At 45.7% G+C, this 17,377-nt stretch overlaps 2 protein-coding genes across 7 annotated transcripts in view; one reads left to right on the top strand and one right to left on the bottom strand.

Annotated features, from left to right (window-relative positions):
• Positions 1-17,377, bottom strand: part of PIGU (phosphatidylinositol glycan anchor biosynthesis class U) — a 127,033-nt gene that overhangs the window by 4,351 nt on the left and 105,305 nt on the right. The window contains exon 12 of one of the 5 annotated variants that reach the window (XM_060030948.1): positions 11,529-11,787. The exons of 3 other annotated variants lie outside the window; for them this stretch is intronic. In XM_060030948.1, the coding sequence (XP_059886931.1) occupies positions 11,674-11,787 (114 nt within the window). In that variant the 3' untranslated portion in view covers positions 11,529-11,673. Of the gene's footprint in view, positions 1-11,528; positions 11,788-17,377 lie in introns of those variants that run through there. One more of the 5 variants, XM_060030951.1, reaches the window with a different exon arrangement.
• MAP1LC3A (microtubule associated protein 1 light chain 3 alpha) lies at positions 9,433-11,165 on the top strand. Of its 2 annotated transcripts, XM_060032746.1 has the most exons (5): positions 9,436-9,697; positions 10,020-10,075; positions 10,155-10,261; positions 10,563-10,732; positions 10,999-11,165. In XM_060032746.1, the coding sequence occupies exons 1-4, from the start codon at positions 9,658-9,660 to the stop codon at positions 10,723-10,725; spliced, it is 366 nt and encodes a 121-aa protein (XP_059888729.1). In that variant the 5' UTR covers positions 9,436-9,657; the 3' UTR covers positions 10,726-10,732; positions 10,999-11,165. The 2 variants fall into 2 exon arrangements, with proteins under 2 accessions (XP_059888728.1, XP_059888729.1); XM_060032745.1 differs by having other exon boundaries at positions 9,433-9,697; positions 10,563-11,165.

The following is a 17,377-nucleotide window of genomic DNA, read 5'->3' as shown; positions in this document are numbered from 1 at the left end:
ACGCTGAGGAGCAGCTGGAGGCTGGAAAGGCCAAGGGGAGGCAACCTCACCAGGTGACCGGCCAGCTCTAAGGGCCAGCATCTGGGGAGGGCCGGGGCTAAGGACACAGCAGGAGGGGAAGGGGGTGGCAACCCTGGCCCTGTCATTCAGGGAGGTGGGGTGAGAACTGAGCACTCCTTTGGCTAGAGAGAGAGAAGGGGACCAAGGGAGTGAGGCCCAGAGGAAGGAAAGGCCAGGTCCAAGGTCCCATGTGGGAAGTGAGGTTGGTGGTCATGGCCTACACTTCCCAGTGAATCCAGAAAGACTTCAAGGAGTAAGGGTGGGGCAGTCCCAGACAGAGGCTTGGGGACCCCTGGGTGGGTTTCAGATCCTCCAATCTCTGGAGAATTCCATTTAGAGTTCTGCAAACAGGAACAACCAACCCTTACTCAAAGATGATGACCCTGACTCAGACCTCATTCCTCCTGGGTCCTCCCAACATGAGGCCCATTTTACAAGTGAGTTCACTGCCTTAAATAAGATGCCACAGCCCCATGGTACCAAAGTTGGTCCCTCTGATTCCAGGCCCTGTTTCCCCAGGACTCTTTTCCCTCCTGGTCACTCACTGATCCTTGACCTCAGATGTAGGCTCTGTTACTGTCTCCATTTTGCAGATGAAGAAACGGAGGCTCCAGAGGGAAAGAATTTGCTCAAAGTTATGCAGTAAGTGGTAAAGGCACTTCAGACCCAGATCTGTCTGCTGTTGTGTAAAGGAGCAAACAGATGCTCAGAGAAGGAACCTGCCATGGTCACACAGTAATTGGCCAACCCGGCCAGGGGTTGCTCCACCTTCATGTGACAGGCCAGCCAAGGACAGCTCTCTGCCTTTCCTTAGGCCCATGAGTCCCAGTCAGAAGCCACAGAACAGCACAGATCAGACACTGCCCTGAGCTGACACTGTTCCCCAACAATCCTGAACAGTCCTCTTAGAGCCCCTTAGCGCCCAGTAGCAGTGATCAAGCCAGACCCAGTCTGTGCACATGGAGCAGGCGGGAGACCCACACTCAGGTAGGCAGTGACTCAGAGAGATGACACAGTGGGTACTCAGAGGAGAGGTCCTCACCCAACAAGTATTTACTGAGCACCTGCCATGTGCTACATTCTGTCTAGGTGCTGGGATAGCACAGGAACCAAATATATAGGAAATGCTGCCCTTAAGGGGCTTGCATGTTAGTGGGAAAGAGAAATAAAACAAAATACATTTTAAAAACTATATAGCATGTTAAATTTAAGCCCACAAGGAGATACCATTACATGACCACCATAATGGCTAAAATTTTAAAAACTGGCAATACCAAATATCAACAAGAAAGCAGAGCAACTGGAACTCCCATATATTGTTGACAGGAATCTAAAATGGAACATTAGTTTCAGGTGTACAACATAATGATTCAATATTTGTATATTGTGAAGCGATCACCACAATAAGTCTAGTTAACATCTGTCACCATACATAGTTACAAAATTTTTTTTGTCATGAGAACTTTAAGGTGTACCCTTTTAGGAACTTTCAAATATAGACTACAGTATTATTAACCATAGTCACCATGCTGTACATTATATGCCCATGACTTTTATATGTTTATTTTATAACTGGAAGTTTGTATCTTTGGGCACTCATTTCACCATGCCGTACCCCCAACCCCGCCTCCAATCTGTTCTGTTTTCTGTCTCTATGAGCTTGTTTTTTTTGTTCTATTTGCTTGGTTTGTTGTGTGTGGGTTTGTTGTGGTGGTGGTGGTTTTTTTTTTTTTTTTTTTTTTTGCCGTACTGCATGACTTGCAGGATCTTAGTTCCCCCACCAAGGATTGAACCCGGGCCGTTGGCAGTGAGAGCGGGGAGTCCTAACCACTGGCTGCCAGGGAATTCCCTTATTTGCTTGTTTTTTAGATACCACACATAAGTGAGATTATGGTCCATCCATGTTGTCTCAAATGACAAGATTTCCTTCCTTTTTATGTCTGAATAATAATATTCCATTGTATATATATGCTACATTTTCTTCATCTGTTCCTCTATTGATGGACACTTAGGTTGTATCCATATCTTGGCTATTGTAAATAATGCTACAATGAACATAAGGGGGTACTTATATCTTTTCAAGATGGTGATTTCATTTCCTTTGGATAAAGGAAATATGTTATCCAAAGTATACTCAGAAGTGGAATTGCTGGATCATATGATAGTTCTATTTTTAGTTTTTTGAGGAGCCTCCATGCTGTTTTCCATAGTTGTTGGGACCAATTTACATTCCCACCAATAGTTCACAAGGGTTCCCTTTTCTCCACATCCTCACCAACACTTATTTCTTGTCTTGAGAACAGCCATTCTAACAGGTGTGAGGTGCTATCTCATTGTGTTTTCAATTTGCATTTCCCTGATGATTAGTGATATGGAGCACCCTTCATGTACCTGTGTCTTTTTTGGAAAAAATGTCTACTCAGATCCTCTGCCCGTTTTTTTAATTGGATTGGTTTTTGCTATTGAGTCATATAAGTTATTTATATATTTTGGATATTAACCCCTTATCAGTTACAGGATTTGCAAAAATTTTCTCCTATTTGGTGGGTTGTCTTTTCATTTTGTTGATGCACAGAAGCTTTTAAGTTTGATGTAGTCCCAGTTGTTTATTTTTGCTTCTGTTGCCTTTGCGTTTGGTGTCAATTCCAAAAAATCATTGCCAAGACTGATGTCAAGGAGCTTATCATCTATGTTGTCTTCTAAGGGTTTTCTGGTTTCAGGTTTTACATTCAAGTCTTTAATCTATTTTGAGTTGATTTTTGTGTATAGTGTAAGACAGTGGTCCAGTGTCATTCTTTTGCATGTGGCTGTCCAGTTTTCCCACGAAGAGACTGTTCTTTCCCCATTGTGTATTCTTGGCTTCTTTGTAGATAAATTGACCAGATATGCATGGGTTTATTTCTGGGCTCTCTATTCTGTTCCACTGATCTATGTGTCTTTTTATGTCAATATAATATTGTTTTATAATATAGTTTGAAATCAGGGAGTGTAATGCCTCCAGCTTTGTTCTTCTTTCTCAAGACTCCTTTGGCTATTCAGGGTCTTTTGTGATTCCATACAAATCTTATGTTATTTTATTTTTTATTATTTTTTTAAAATAAATTTATTTATTTTTGGCTGCATTGGGTCTTCGTTGCTGTGCGTGGGCTTTCTCTAGTTGTGGCGAGTGGGAGCTACTCTTCCTTGCAGTGCGTGGGCTTCTCATTGCAGTGGCTTCTCTTGTTGCAGAGCACAGGCTCTAGGAGCACGGGCTTCAGTAGTTGTGGCACGTGGGCTCAGTAGTTGTGGTGCATGGACTTAGTTGCTCCACAGCATGTGGGATCTTCCAAGACTAGGGCTCGAACCTGTGTCCCCTACATTGGCAGGAGGATTCTTAACCACTGCGCTACCAGGGAAGACCCCCATACAAATTTTACAATTGTTTGTTCTATTTCTGTGAAAAAGGCCATTGGAATTTTAATAGGGCTTGCACTGAACCTGTAGATTGCTTTGGGTAGTATGGACATTTTAACAATATTAATTCTTCCAATCCAAATGAGCACAGAATATCTTTCCATTTATTTATGTCTACTTCAATTTTTTTCATTAGTGTCTTCTAATTTTCAGTGTGCAGATCTTTCACCTCCTTAGTTAAATTTATTCCTAGGTAATTCATTCATTTTGATGCAATTTTAAATGGAATTGTTTTCTTAATTTCTCTTTCTCATAATTTGTTATTAGTGTATAGGAATGCAACAGATTTTTGTATATTGATTTTGTATCCTGCAACTTTACTGAATTTGTTTATTAGTTCTAACAGTTTTTTTCGGTTAAGTCTTTAATGTTTTCTATGTATAATATGATGTCATCTGCAAATAGTGACAGTTTTACTTCTTCCTTCCCCATTTTGGATATCTTTTATTTCTTTTTCTTGTTGAATTGCTCTGGCTATGACTTCCAATACTATGTTGAATAAATGTGATGACAGTGGAAATCCTTGCCTTGTTCCTGATGTTAGAGGAAAAGCTTTCAGCTTTGAGTATGATGTTAGCTATGGGCTTGTCATATATGGCCTTTATTATGTTGAGATATGGTCCCTCTGTACCCACTTTGTTGAGATTTTTTATCATAAACAAATGTTGAATTGCAACTTACTGAAATGCATCATAAAGATAAAATGGATGCATGGACAGATTGATAGATAGTGATGATGCAAATGGAGCAAGTGTTAAGTGTAGAATGTAACTGGTAGGTATATGGGTGGTCATTGAACAATTATTTCAAGTGTTCTATTCGCTTGAAAGTTTTCATCACAAAATGTTTAGGAAAAGCGTATAACATATTAGAATGTGATAACTGCTCTGGCAAAAAAATTAAGCAAGGTGTTGGGAGGGAGGATAGAGAGTGACTGGGGTGGGGGCTGCAGTATTAAATAAGATCATTCAGGAAGCCCTCCCTGAGGAGACCTTGGAAATTAGAGAGTGAGCCACAAAGAGATTTTGGGGAAGAATGCTCCAGGGAAAGGGACGAGTAAGTACAGAAATGCTCTAGGGCACATGTGTCTGGGATTCCTGGAACAGTGATAGCAAGGAGGCCAGTGTAGTTGAAGCCAAGGGGGCAAGGGTGAGGTAGATAAGCCCAGAGGAGCAGCAGGAAGGCAGCTCCTGCAGGCCTCATGGCATACTGTTCAGCCTTTGACTTTTACTTTGAGTGGTGTGAAGAAATAGCATGATCCAACACCTGTGTGCACAGGAGGACTCTTGTCAGTGTAGTGAGACCAGGCTCAAGTGGGCAAGGCCAAAGCAAGGAGACCAGGGCGGAAACGATGGCAGTAGATGGACAAGAGATGATGGTGGCTCTGACTTGAGTGGCAGGAGTGGAAGTGGTGAGAGGTGGTCAGATTCTGGAGATATTTTGAATGTGGAACCAAGAGGATTTGGGCCTGGAGAATGTGTGGCGCTGTGGGAAAGAAAGGAGTCAAAGATGACAGGTGCAGAGAGGGAGGGTTACAATCAGAGTCCATTTTAGGGGAAGATCATGGGTTCATTTTGGGGAGGTCAAGTTTGAGATGTCTGCTAGACTTCCAAGTAGAGACATAGAGTAGTAGGCCAGCCCTTTGGATTCAGGGAAGATAGAGGAGAGGAGGAAGAAGTGAGCAGAGTAACCAGAGGACTGGTGGAGGGAGTGTCAGCCCTGCTGACTGGTCAGGTAAGGGAAAGATGGAGCACAGACCATCTGTTGGATTTGGGGGATGGGCCTATCCCCAAAGGCTTAGCCTGACAAAAGAAAGGTGCAACCACTTCCTCAAGGCCATGGCCGACCTAGTTCTTTCAACTGCTCTTAATGACTGATCACAATCTCCTGCAACTTTGTGTATGTGAGTTGTGTCCACTTTGACATACACAGTTCTGGATCAAGAGTCAGCAAACTAAAGCCCTCAGGCCAAATTTGTCTGTTTCAGCAAATAAAGTATTATTAGGACACAGCCTTGCCCATTCAGATTGTCTAGGCCTGCTTCCACACTCCAACAGAACTCAGTAGTTGCCAGAGACCATATGGCCTGCAAAGCTGAAAATATTTACTGTCTGTGCTTTTCAAGGGAAAGCCTGCTGACCCCTTCTCTCCCTCTTTCACTACAGGAATGTCCTGTTGTTCTGTTACACAAGATATTTAATAGGACATTTAGGTGGCTCCCAATTTTTTTTTGTTATTTTGAAAATGTTCCAATAAACATACTTAACTGTATTTCTTTGGGCTCATGTGCACACCCACAAGTTTAATTCCTGGTTTGGAGAATATGAGTATTTCAGTTTTGGTAGATTTTGTCAAATTGCTCCCTAACGTAGCTGAAATTATTTACACTCCCATCAGCAGTGTAAAGAGTTCTCATTTTCCCATATTACCCTAAAACTTAGTATTGTGTGTTGTTAGACTTTATTAGTTAGCAATCTTTTATTGTTTGTAGATTCCTCTGGGTTTTCTGGCTGTGAATGATAGTTTTGCTCCTTTCTTTTCCTTGTCTTGGTACTCTGGCTGGGCCCTCCATGCAATATTTGCATTTTGTTCAATAATACAATTAGGGGCTTCCCTGGTGGTGCAGTGGGTGAGAGTCCGCCTGCCAGTGCAGGGGACACGGGTTCGTGCCCCGGCCCGGGAAGATCCCACATGCCGCGGAGCGGCTAGGCCCGTGAGCCATGGCCGCTGAGCCTGCACGTCCGGAGCCTGTGCTCTGCAATGGGAGAGGCCACAACAGTGAGAGGCCCGTGTACTGCAAAATAATAATAATAATAATAATAATAATAATAATACAATTAAAAATTCTGTTCTTGGCTCTAAAGGGAACAATGCTTAACATTTATCATATAGTATGGTGTTCTACCATTAAGTATAATGTTTGATGCAGGTTTGGTTTTTTTTATTATTATTATTTTGGGAGAAAACTAAAAAACCATCTGGACTACTTTTTGTTTTTTTGTATACGGCTACTCAGTTTGTCTATTTCTTTTTTAATTAGTCTTGGCAAATTATCTTTTACTAGAAAATTGTCCATTTCATCTAAGTTTTTAGTGTATTGGCATAAAGTTTATAATCTTATTTTTGTCATTTCTGCTATATCTGTAGTTATATCCCTTTTGCATATTAATGTTTATTTTATTGGTCTTTTCAAAGATCCAGCTTTGTTTTGTGGTACATACTAGTGCTTGTTTTCTATTTAATCAATTTCTGCTCTTCATTATTATCTTCCTTCCACTTTCTTTGGGTTTACACTTACTCCATTCTAAAATTCTTGGACATTCTGCTCATAAATTCTCCATATTTCTTCTTACCTAATACCACTGATAAGGTTACAAATCTTGTAAATTCTGCTTTAGTCCCCCCACCTCCCAAACTGGAGTTTTTATATGTATTCTCATTTTTAGTTTGACCTAAATAGTTTTCATTTCCATATGATTTCATTTTTGAGTAAAGAGTTTTCTAGAAGTGTTTTTTAAATTCTTTTAAAAAATGTTTTTTTTAGAGTGTTTCCGTTTTTTTTGTAAATGTATTTATTTATTGGCTGTGTTGGGTCTTCGTTGCTGCACTCAGGCTTTCTCTAGTTGTGGCGAACGGGGGTTACTCTTCGTTGCAGCGCATGGGCTTCTCATTGCGGTGGCTTCTCTTGCGGAGCACGGGCTCTAGGCACGCGGGCTCTAGAGCACAGGCTCAGTAGTTGTGGCACACGGGCTTAGCTGCTCCGCGGCATGCAGGATCTTCCTGGACCAGGGCTCGAACCTGTGTCCCCTGGATTGTCAGGCGGATTCTTAACCACTGCACCACCAGGGAAGTCCCTAGAAGTGTTTTTAAATATCAAAAGATTTGGAGTTTATTCAGCTCTTGCTTGTGGTCAGAGAACAGGGTCTGTATGAAATTAATTATCTGATTATCTGTTGAGATTTGTCTTGGGGCCTGGCCTACTCTATGTCTCTGCTTGGAAGCTAGCAGACATCTTAAACTTGACCTCCCCAAAATTAACCCATGATCTTCCCCTAAAATGTACTCTGTAATTCTCCCTGTCCCCATCTGTTGTCTTTGACTCCTTTCTTTCCCACATTCCCCACAGGTAATTTTTTATAAATGTTTCTTGTGTGCCTGAAAGTAACATATTGGGTTCAGGGTTCTACCAGGGTCAATTGATTAGAATTATTAATGGTATTAAAATCTTCTATATCCTTTTTTTGGCTGTTTGGTCTATCAGTTACTGAAAAAGTTTTTAAATCTACCACTGTGATGAAGGACTTGGCAATTTCTCCTTGTATCCTGTCACTTTTGCTTCATACACTTTCAGCCTTTTTTTTTTAACCTCTAACATACAAGTTCAGAATTGTTATATCTTCTTAGAAAATTGTTCTTTTCATCACTTTGTGCTGACGCTCTTTATCACTAATAATGTCTCTAGCCTTAAAGTCTATTTTGTCTGATTTTGCTATGGGTATATCTTTTGGTTAGTTTTTCTCTAGTATACACTTTTTTTCCAACTGTTTACTTTTGGTGCCCTTAGGTTTTAAATGTCCTCTTGTAAACAGCATAGACCTGCATTTTCTTTTTCTTGGCCAATCTGGTTCATCTGTATTTTAATAGATGAATGTAAAACATTTTCTACCTCTGGTTTTGTACCGTTTATGTAGCATTCTTTTCACTTTGCTTCCTGTTTCTCCTTTTCTACCTTCAATTATATTTTAATACCCTCTACTGAACTTTTCTCTTTTGTGCATTGGCATTTATACCTTCTATTCTTTTAGTGATCTCTCTGAAGTGTTTGAACTTGACTTGACTTTACAAAGCCAGATAATTATCAATTATCTTTATTCTCCTCCTCTCAAATAAATGAAGCTTCTTAGAACACTTAAACTCTGATTACTCTCTCCAGTCCTACCTGTTATTGTGTCCTGTGCTCCTTGCTCTGTACTCCACAAACTAATCATCACCATTCATGTTCCATAGCAGGTGCTTGTTTAGATGGACTTCCGTGTTTACCAGTTTAGTTACTTGATATTTTTCTGTCTAATTTCTTCTCTTTAGAGTTCTGCAAATTCACTACGAAGTGTCTAGATAAGATTTTATTTTTATTTATTCTGTTCTGGATTTTAAGTGAGGATCCTGGTCTCTAATCAATTGTGGAAGTTCTTCAGGAACTGCCTCTCCCACATTCTTTTTTCTCCTTCTGGAACGCTGATTGAACCTATTCTTCTCACCTTAACCATTCCTGTCACTTCCTCTTTTATATGTTCCATCTGGCTTGTTTTCTGGCTAATTGCTTCCGCTCTTTCATCCAGTTCTGTGATTTTCTCTTCTGCTGTATCTAATTGGCTTTCTTGCCTCATCCTTTGAGACCTGAATTTCGATAGCTCTATTTTTCAATTCTAGAAATTCCTTCTAAAACCTTTATGCTTTTCAGTGTCTTGCTCCAAGCGTCTTCAAGTTTTAATCACCGCCCCCACCCCGACCACTACCTTTTTCTTTCTCTAACCATGAGCTCCACGAAGGCGAGGACGTTTGGTTTAGTGTTGTCATCCCCAGTGCCTCCTACCGTTCCTGGAACGGAACAGGTTCTGAGTGAGCGCTGTCAGATGACTTAGTGACAGTGGGAACAGAAGGATGCTGTGCCGCAGCCTGGCCCCCGCTCTCCCTGCCGCCAGAGCTGCGAGCCTGCTCCCCCAACGGCCTCGCAGGCTTTCTAGTCTCCCCTCAGCCCGGACCTCAGGGAGAGGACCCCACCCCACCCCGCCCACCTCTGCGCAGGCCGTGACGTCACGGGACTGTGACGCGCCCTGGGAGCCCCCGCCCCTTCGCGGCGCTGGGCCGGGAATCCAGGCTCTCTGCGCCGTGATGTCACGGGTCCGGGCGGGCGGACTTTGCGTCGGCCCAATGGGAGCGGCGCGCCGGCCTCCCCTTTAAGGAATGTTGTGACCTGACGTCAGCCGGGCGAGTTACCTCCCCGAGCCGCCGTCGCCGGGCTCAGCGCGAGCCTCGGAGCCCTTGAGCGCGAGGCGCGGAGCCCCCGGAGCCCCCGAACCGCAGCCACATCCCCTCGTCGCGCGCCCCAGAGCCCCGGCCTGCGCGCCCCGCCGGGCCGGCGCGATGCCCTCAGACCGGCCTTTCAAGCAGCGGCGGAGCTTTGGTGAGGCCCGGCGGGCGCTCTGCGAGTGCGGGGTGGGGGCGTGGGGGCTGGGGGGTGTTGGCCGACCGACCCGACTGCCGCAGATGACGTCACTCCGTGACGTCAGGCTCGGCTGGAGCTGGACCCTCGGGATGGGAAGCGGGCTGGGGCCTGGGCCGGGGCCTCCGCCTCGCATCCCGGTCCTGTGCCCGGGCCTTAGGGCCCAACGGCTCCGGAGGCGGGGGCTTCGGGGAGGCGGGGTCGGGGCCGCCCCTCGGGTACTGGCGGGACGGAACCGCGAGGAGGACCTCGGCCCGGCCTCATCCCCGACTGCTGTCTGCAGCCGATCGCTGTAAAGAGGTGCAGCAGATCCGCGAGCAGCACCCCAGCAAAATCCCGGTGAGTTCCGCCGCCCCCTCCCATCCCCGCCCGGCCCAGGCCCCGCCTCGGGCTCACGCATCCCCCGCCCCGCTCCCAGGTAATCATCGAGCGCTACAAGGGTGAGAAGCAGCTGCCCGTCCTGGACAAGACCAAGTTCCTGGTCCCGGACCATGTCAACATGAGCGAGTTGGTCAAGATCATCCGGTGCGCGGGCAGCAGCTGTCAGAGGGGGATTGGGTCCTGCTGGGGTCAGGCAGGGGGCTGGGTCCTTCTGAGAAGAGGTGGGGGTGCGGCACGGGAACGGGTGCTGGGTCCCTGTTGTGGGGAGGTTGGGAAAGGTCAAGGTCAGGGCTTGGGTCAGTGTCCGGTCGGAGGTGAGAGCCTCTAGAAGGGCTTGGGATGGGTGTGAGGTGGAGGATTAGGATCATTTTGGGGAGCGGGTGAGGGCTACACTCGCTCAACAGCCAGGCCCCTCACGGTTGGCTTGCCCTCCCGCCCACCTCAGGCGCCGCCTGCAGCTGAACCCCACGCAGGCCTTCTTCCTGCTGGTGAACCAGCACAGCATGGTGAGCGTGTCCACGCCCATCGCCGACATCTATGAGCAGGAGAAGGACGATGACGGCTTCCTCTACATGGTCTACGCCTCCCAGGAAACCTTCGGCTTCTGAGCCAGCAGTAGGGGGGTTGGCTTGGGAGTGGGGGGTCCCTGTCAGGCTCTGCCCTGGGAGCTCCTGGCACCTGAACTGAGCTGCCTCTGCCCCTGGTGGGCTGGGCGGGGATGCCACATCCTAGCCAGGGGGCACCAACCGCACCTACCCTGCCCCTGGGTGGATCCTGGCCCAGTCATGTTAGGGTTGCCCCTCTGGGTGCTGGCTGGGATGGGGGGAGGTTGGGAGCAGTCCCTAGCACCCCTGCTCTGTGTGGTTTGTCTTTTTTTTTAGGCCCCTGCCTGTCTGCCCATCTGTCCCTCCCTGACCTGAGGTGCTGCCCATGCCTGGACCTGCCCACCCCTGAAGGACTGGCCCCTGGCTCACCCAGTCTTGACATGGTGTATGGATCTGTGGTCATTGTTCCTCTGCAGAATAAAGATTGCTCAGGCCTGCCTGGCCCTTTGCCTCCAGCTGCTTGGGGAGTGGGGAGGGCTGCCCCACACCATTCTCAGCTGACCAGTGCGCAGACCCGTGTTCTGTGGACTCAGAGCTCATTCGGGAAACCCACGCCTGTGTGTAGTGCACCATGGTGGTATTAGGGGCCAAGCCCACCCCTTCCAGAGTGCAGTGTGGTTCCAGGGCAGACGTTTGCATAACAAAAAACATTTATTAAGTAGCCACAACCTAACAAACCCTGCTCATCTGCTTCTTCCCCTTCCCTGCTTGGGAGGGGGGCTCCTTGGTGTGCAGAGCCACAAAGTGGGGAGTGCAAGTGGAGATGCTCCTGGCTACTCCCCACAGGCCTTGCTGCCAGCCTTGGCTCCTCACCGGTACCAGATATTTGTGACCCTGGACTCAAACCTGATCTGCCCAGGACTTCCCTGCTGGAAGCTCTGGTTAGAGGGCTTGGCCCAGCTTCTGGCCCTTTCAACCCTGAAGTCCGTGCAGCCCTGTGCCCAGCCAGGCCTACTTGAGCACAAGCATGGCCTCCGTGCCGTCCTTGGTGGTCAGGTAGAGACCATGTGTGAGGTAGTACTCCCGCCGTAGGAAGGCATAGAAGTAATCGGAGATGAGCAGGATCTGGGGGGAGAGAGATGTGAGAAGCTTCATGATACCTACCCCTGAACTTTGGATCTCTGAGGGGCTAGGTAGGTGTTGGGGAGACCCTGCCCAGGGACCCTGCACCTCAGGGCCTACACCACCCTTCAAGGGTCTCACTGGCACTGCTGCAGAAGTTGCCCTACTGCCCTTCCTCCTCCTACCATGGTCTGTGCTTCCATCCCAAGCCCTGGCCTGTGAACTCCAGACTGGCGCGCTCCTCCGTCTCACCTCCTGGGTGCCCACTGGCCCTTCCACCCCAGCCAAGTCCCCTATCAAACCTGCTTCTCCCACTGGGAACCCATATCCCCCTTCTTCCATCCAGGTGTTCAGGCCATAGAATCAACAGACTTGTCTCCTCCCATACACCAAGCCACCAAGCCTGTCAGTTCTATTTCTACCTGTCCCCACAGCTACCACCCTGGACAAAGCCACTGTCATCTGAACAACAGTGGTCTCCTCTCTGGGCTTCCTGATCTCAAACCTCCCACCCTAGCAGCAGAGGTTGCTTTTTAAGACAAATCTGGTCATGTTACATCCCAGCTTAAGGTCCTCTAAAGGCCTCCCATGGCTCTTAGGGTGAAGATCAAACTCTCTGGGGCTCTGAGGCCTTGCACTTGGTCCCTGCCCATGTACGTGCTTCAGCCTCTGCCGTGCTCCACCTCACTCAGCTCCAGTCACACTGGCCTGTTCCCTTCCAATGCAGGATCTTTGCTGTCTCCTCTGCCTGGAATGTTCTCTTCCCCTTTCATCTAGTAAACACCTGCCTGCCCTTCAGGCCTCAGGAAGGATCACTTCCACAGAGAAGCCCTCCCTCACACCCTAGATTGGGTCTTGGTCCCATTAACTTTTCTCTGGTAGCACAAACTCGTCCAAATTGCAGTTTTGCATTCATCTGTGAGACTGCCTGATGACTGTGGCTCCTCCCCTGGCCTGGGCAGTGTCACTGAGTGATTCTGCCACCATGGTGTCTGTGCCCAGCTTGGTCTGTCTTTTCTGTCTGGGCCTCAGAATAGAAAGGGCCCTAGCAGCTCAGCCCACCGTCCCCCTCACTGAGGCCCAGAGGGGAACAGGGACTTGCCAAGGTCCCCCGAACACTGGGCCCGCAGTCTTACAATTCGATTCATCCCAAGCTCCCAGGACCTCCAGTGCTTGGAACAGGAGGGGCAGGGCCCAGCCCTACAGAAGGATGAGGGGAGAGGGGCTCACCACTGCAGATACCACCAGTTCTCAGGCACTTACAAGCCTCTCAGATTATCATCACCAATCACCTTGGCACAGATGGGGCGACGTAAGCCCAGAACTGGGGGAGCACCTGGCTAGGGCATTATAGCAAGACAGAGGTTGAGCCTGGCACCTCAGCCTCTGACCCCCAAACCCCTATTCTGGGAAGCCTCTCTCACATTGTGGGCAGGAAAGAGAGCAAACCCACACCATGGCCTCAGAACAAGGACCTGCCATTCTGCCACCACAGGAATCCATCTGGAAGGCTGATGGTTCCCATCTTTCAGATGAGGAAATTGAGGCACAAAGGGTTCAACAGTTGGCCTAAGGCTATACTGGGAGAGCTGGACTAGTGGCTATGACCCTGCAAGGCAATGTACCTGGGGCCCAGTGTGCAAAGGGCCCAGAACTCTGCCACTGAGGGTGTCAGAGCAGAGAGCCCAGGGAGCCCCTGAAGCCTTGCGCCGCAGCTGCCCATGGGGTGTAGTTACCACAGCGAAGGCTGCCCTCACTCCCTGCAGCCCCTTTCTCACCCAGGCCCAAGGTGTCAAGTCTGAGGAGGCGGAGCCTGGAGCTGGTGGGGGTTGATCCCCGAGCCAGGTCAGATGAGGGGCAGGTGCAAAGTCACAGTTCACAACAAAACAACTCCAATGTCACACACGATCAGCTGGTCAAATAGGAAGTCAAAACACTAGGTTATTAGTTTGAACCATATGAAACTGCCAATTTTGCAGATCAAAAACAGTTGAGTATTGACAATTTCATATGGTGTGACAATATAAAATGGAAAAAAAAATCAAGAAATAGTAGAGTAAGTATACAATCTAGAAGCACCAGAACAAATAACTATAGGACCTTAGGCAGCTATTCTTCGTCCTTGTAAGCCTTAACTTTGTAAATTATGTATACATGTTACGTTGATAAAAATAAAAATCCAATTAAAAACAATCAGCCGATAAATGATTGAATAAGTAAATAAATAAACAAGGGAGAATTCCTTTTGTAATCCTTACAAAAGAGTTCCAAATAATACATGTAGAGACTCTCCCCTCGGGAGGTGGAGCTTAATTCTTGCCCACTCCCCACCCCCTGCCCCCGAGGGTAGGCTAGACTTCGTGACTCAGGGAAAGAACAGGGAAAGAGAAAATAGTAACTGTGCACTGGAGAAGCCTGGCAAACACTATCTTAACCAAATGATGAAGGATAAACGGCATGAAGTGTGGCTAGTGTGTACTGCCTGAGCATTCTAAAAACCTAAAACGTGGCCTCATGATGAGAAAAGCATCAGACAAACCCAGAGGGGACACTCTACAGGATACCTGGCCACTGTTCCTCAATACTGTCCATGTCACAAGAAATAAGGAAAGACAGAGTGTGAGCAGAGGACATGGGGGAGATGTGGCAACTAAGTGTAATGTGGTACCTGGGACTGGATCCTGGGAGAAAAAGAAGACAATACAGGGAAAACTGGTGAAATCCACATCAAATCTGGAGTTTACTTATTCATAACGTACCAGGGTCAGTTTCTTGGTTTTGACAAACATACCACGGTAATATAAGATGTTAAAACTGTGGGAAACTGGGTGGGGGACATACAAGAACTCTCTGTACTATCTAAAATTATTCCAAAATTTAAAAGCTTATTTTAAAAAGCAACATACTACTGTTGTATGCAACAAAATGAATGAGCCGCAAAAATATCTTGCTGAGTCAAAGAAGGCTTCAGGAAACGTACATTAAGATTTGTGTTTTTCCATTAATAAAGAAAACTGAAGATGATGCAAAGAAATGGAAAGATATCCCATGTTCTTGGATTGGAAGAATTAATATTGTTAAAATGGCCATACTACCCAAAGCAATCTACAGATTCAATGTGATCCCTATCAAATTACCCATAACACATTTCACAGAACTAGAACAAATAATACTAAAATTTATATGGAACAATAAAAGACCCAGAATTGCCAAAGCAATCCTGAGGGAAAAGAACAAAGCAGGAAGCATAACTCTCTCAGACTTCAGATAACACTACAAAGCTACAGTAACCAAAATGGCATGCTATTGGCACAAAAAAAGACATATGAATCAATGGAACAGAATAGAGAGCCCAGAAATAAATCCACATAACTATGGTCAATTAATCTTTGACAAACTAGACAAGTATACACAATGGGAAAAAGACAGTCTCTTCAGCAAGGGGTGTTGGGAAAGTTGGACAGCTGCATGAAATCAAAGTTAGAACATACCTCACAGCACACACAAAAATAAACTCAAAATAGCTTAAAGACTTAAACATAAGACATGACACCATAAAACTCCTAAAAGAGAACATAGGCAAAGCATTCTCTGATATAAATTGTACCAATGTTTTCTTAGGTCAGTCTCCCAAGGCAATACAAATAAAAGCAAAAATAAACAAAGGGACCTAATCAAACTTACAAGCTTTTGCACAGCAAAAGAAACCATAAACAAAATGAAAAGACAAGCTACAGAATGGGAGAAAATATTTGCAAATGATGTGACCGACAAGGGCTTAATTTCCAAAATATACAAACAGCTCATAGGACTCAACAACAAAAAAACAAACAACCCAACTGAAAAATGGGCAGAAGAACTAAATAGACATTTCTCCAAAGAAGACACACACATGGCTAACAGGCACATGAAAAGATGCTCAACATCACTAATTATTAGAGAAATGCAAATCAAAATACATGAGCTATCACCTCACACTGGTCAGATTGGCCATCATTAAAAAGTCTACAGAGAAGAAAAAGAAATAAAAGGAATCCAAATCAGAAAAGAATAAGTAAAACTGTCACTGTTTGCAGATGACATGATACTATACATAGAGAATCCTAAAGATGCTACCAGAAAACAACTAGAGTTAATCAATGAATTTGGTAAAGTAGCAGAATACAAAATTAATGCACAGAAATCTCTTGCATTCCTATACACGAACGACGAAAAAGCTGAAAGAGAAATTAAGGAAACACTCCCATTTGCCATTGCAAAAAAGAAGAATAAAATACCTAGGAATAAACCTTCCTAAGGAAGCAAAAGAGCTGTGTGCAGAAAACTATAAGACACTGATGAAAGAAGTTAAAGATGATACCAATAGATGGAGAGATATACCGTGTTCTTGGATTGGAAGCATCAACATTGTGAAAATGACAATACTACTCAAAGCAATCTACAGATTCAATGCAATCCCTATCAAACTACCAAGGGCATTTTTCACAGAACTAGAACAAAAAATTCCACAATCTGTATGGAAACACAAAAGACCCCAAATAGCCAAAGCAATTTTGAGAGTGAGGTAAGTCAGAAAGAGAAAAACAAATACCGTATGCTAACACATATATATGGAATCTAAAAAAAAAAAAAAAAAAGGTCATGAAGAACCTAGGGGCAGGACGGGAATAAAGACGCGGACCTACTAGAGAATGGATTTGAGGACATGGGGAGGGGGAAGGGTAAGCTGGGACAAAATGAGAGAGTAGCATGGACATATATACACTATCAAACATAAAATAGATAGCTAGTTGGAAGTAGCCACATAGCACAGGGAGATCAGCTTGGTGCTCTGTGACCACCTAGAGGGTTGGGATAGGGAGGGTGGGAGGGAAGGAGACGCAAGAGGGAAGAGAGATGGGGATATATGTATATGTATAGCTGATTCACTTTGTTATAAAGCAGAAACGAACACACCATTGTAAAGCAATTATACTCCAATAAAGATATTAAAAAAAAAAAAAAAAGAATCCATCTGCCAATGCAGCGGACACAAGTTTGAGCCCTGGTCCAGGAAGATCCCACATGCCGTGGAGCAAATAAACCCATGTGCCACAACTACTGAGCCTGAGTGCCACAACTACTGGAGCCCACATGCCTAGAGTCCGTGCCGCGTAACAAGAGAAGCCACCACAATGAGAAGCCCACGCACTGCAATGAAGAGTAGCCCTCACTCACTGCAACTAGAGAAAGCCTGCACACAGCAACAAAGACCCAACGCAGACAAAAATAATAAATAAATTTATAAAAAAAAAAAAGAAAAAGAACAGATCTGTTATCAGAACAGTGGATCACTGGAGTTAAGAGCAGTGACTGCCATATGGGAAGTACTACCAAATAAATGCTTATTATATCTCCCAAGCTCCTTTGCAATTAGTGAGTAAGTTTTGGCCAGTGGAGTCTAAGCAGAAATGTCACGTGGCAGCCTCTGGGAAACTTCCTTATGAGACAGCATGTGTGAAGTGTTAGCTGTTCCCCAACCAAATCACCTCGGTTGTAAATGTTACCATTTAGACCACTGGAGCCATGCTTTACAAAACGATGAGAAATAAGG

This window comes from Delphinus delphis, chromosome 15, assembly GCF_949987515.2.
Source record: "Delphinus delphis chromosome 15, mDelDel1.2, whole genome shotgun sequence".
Taxonomy (NCBI): Eukaryota; Metazoa; Chordata; class Mammalia; order Artiodactyla; family Delphinidae; genus Delphinus; species Delphinus delphis.
Note: the sequence above shows the minus strand (reverse complement) of the source record. Positions and strands in the feature narration are given on the sequence as shown.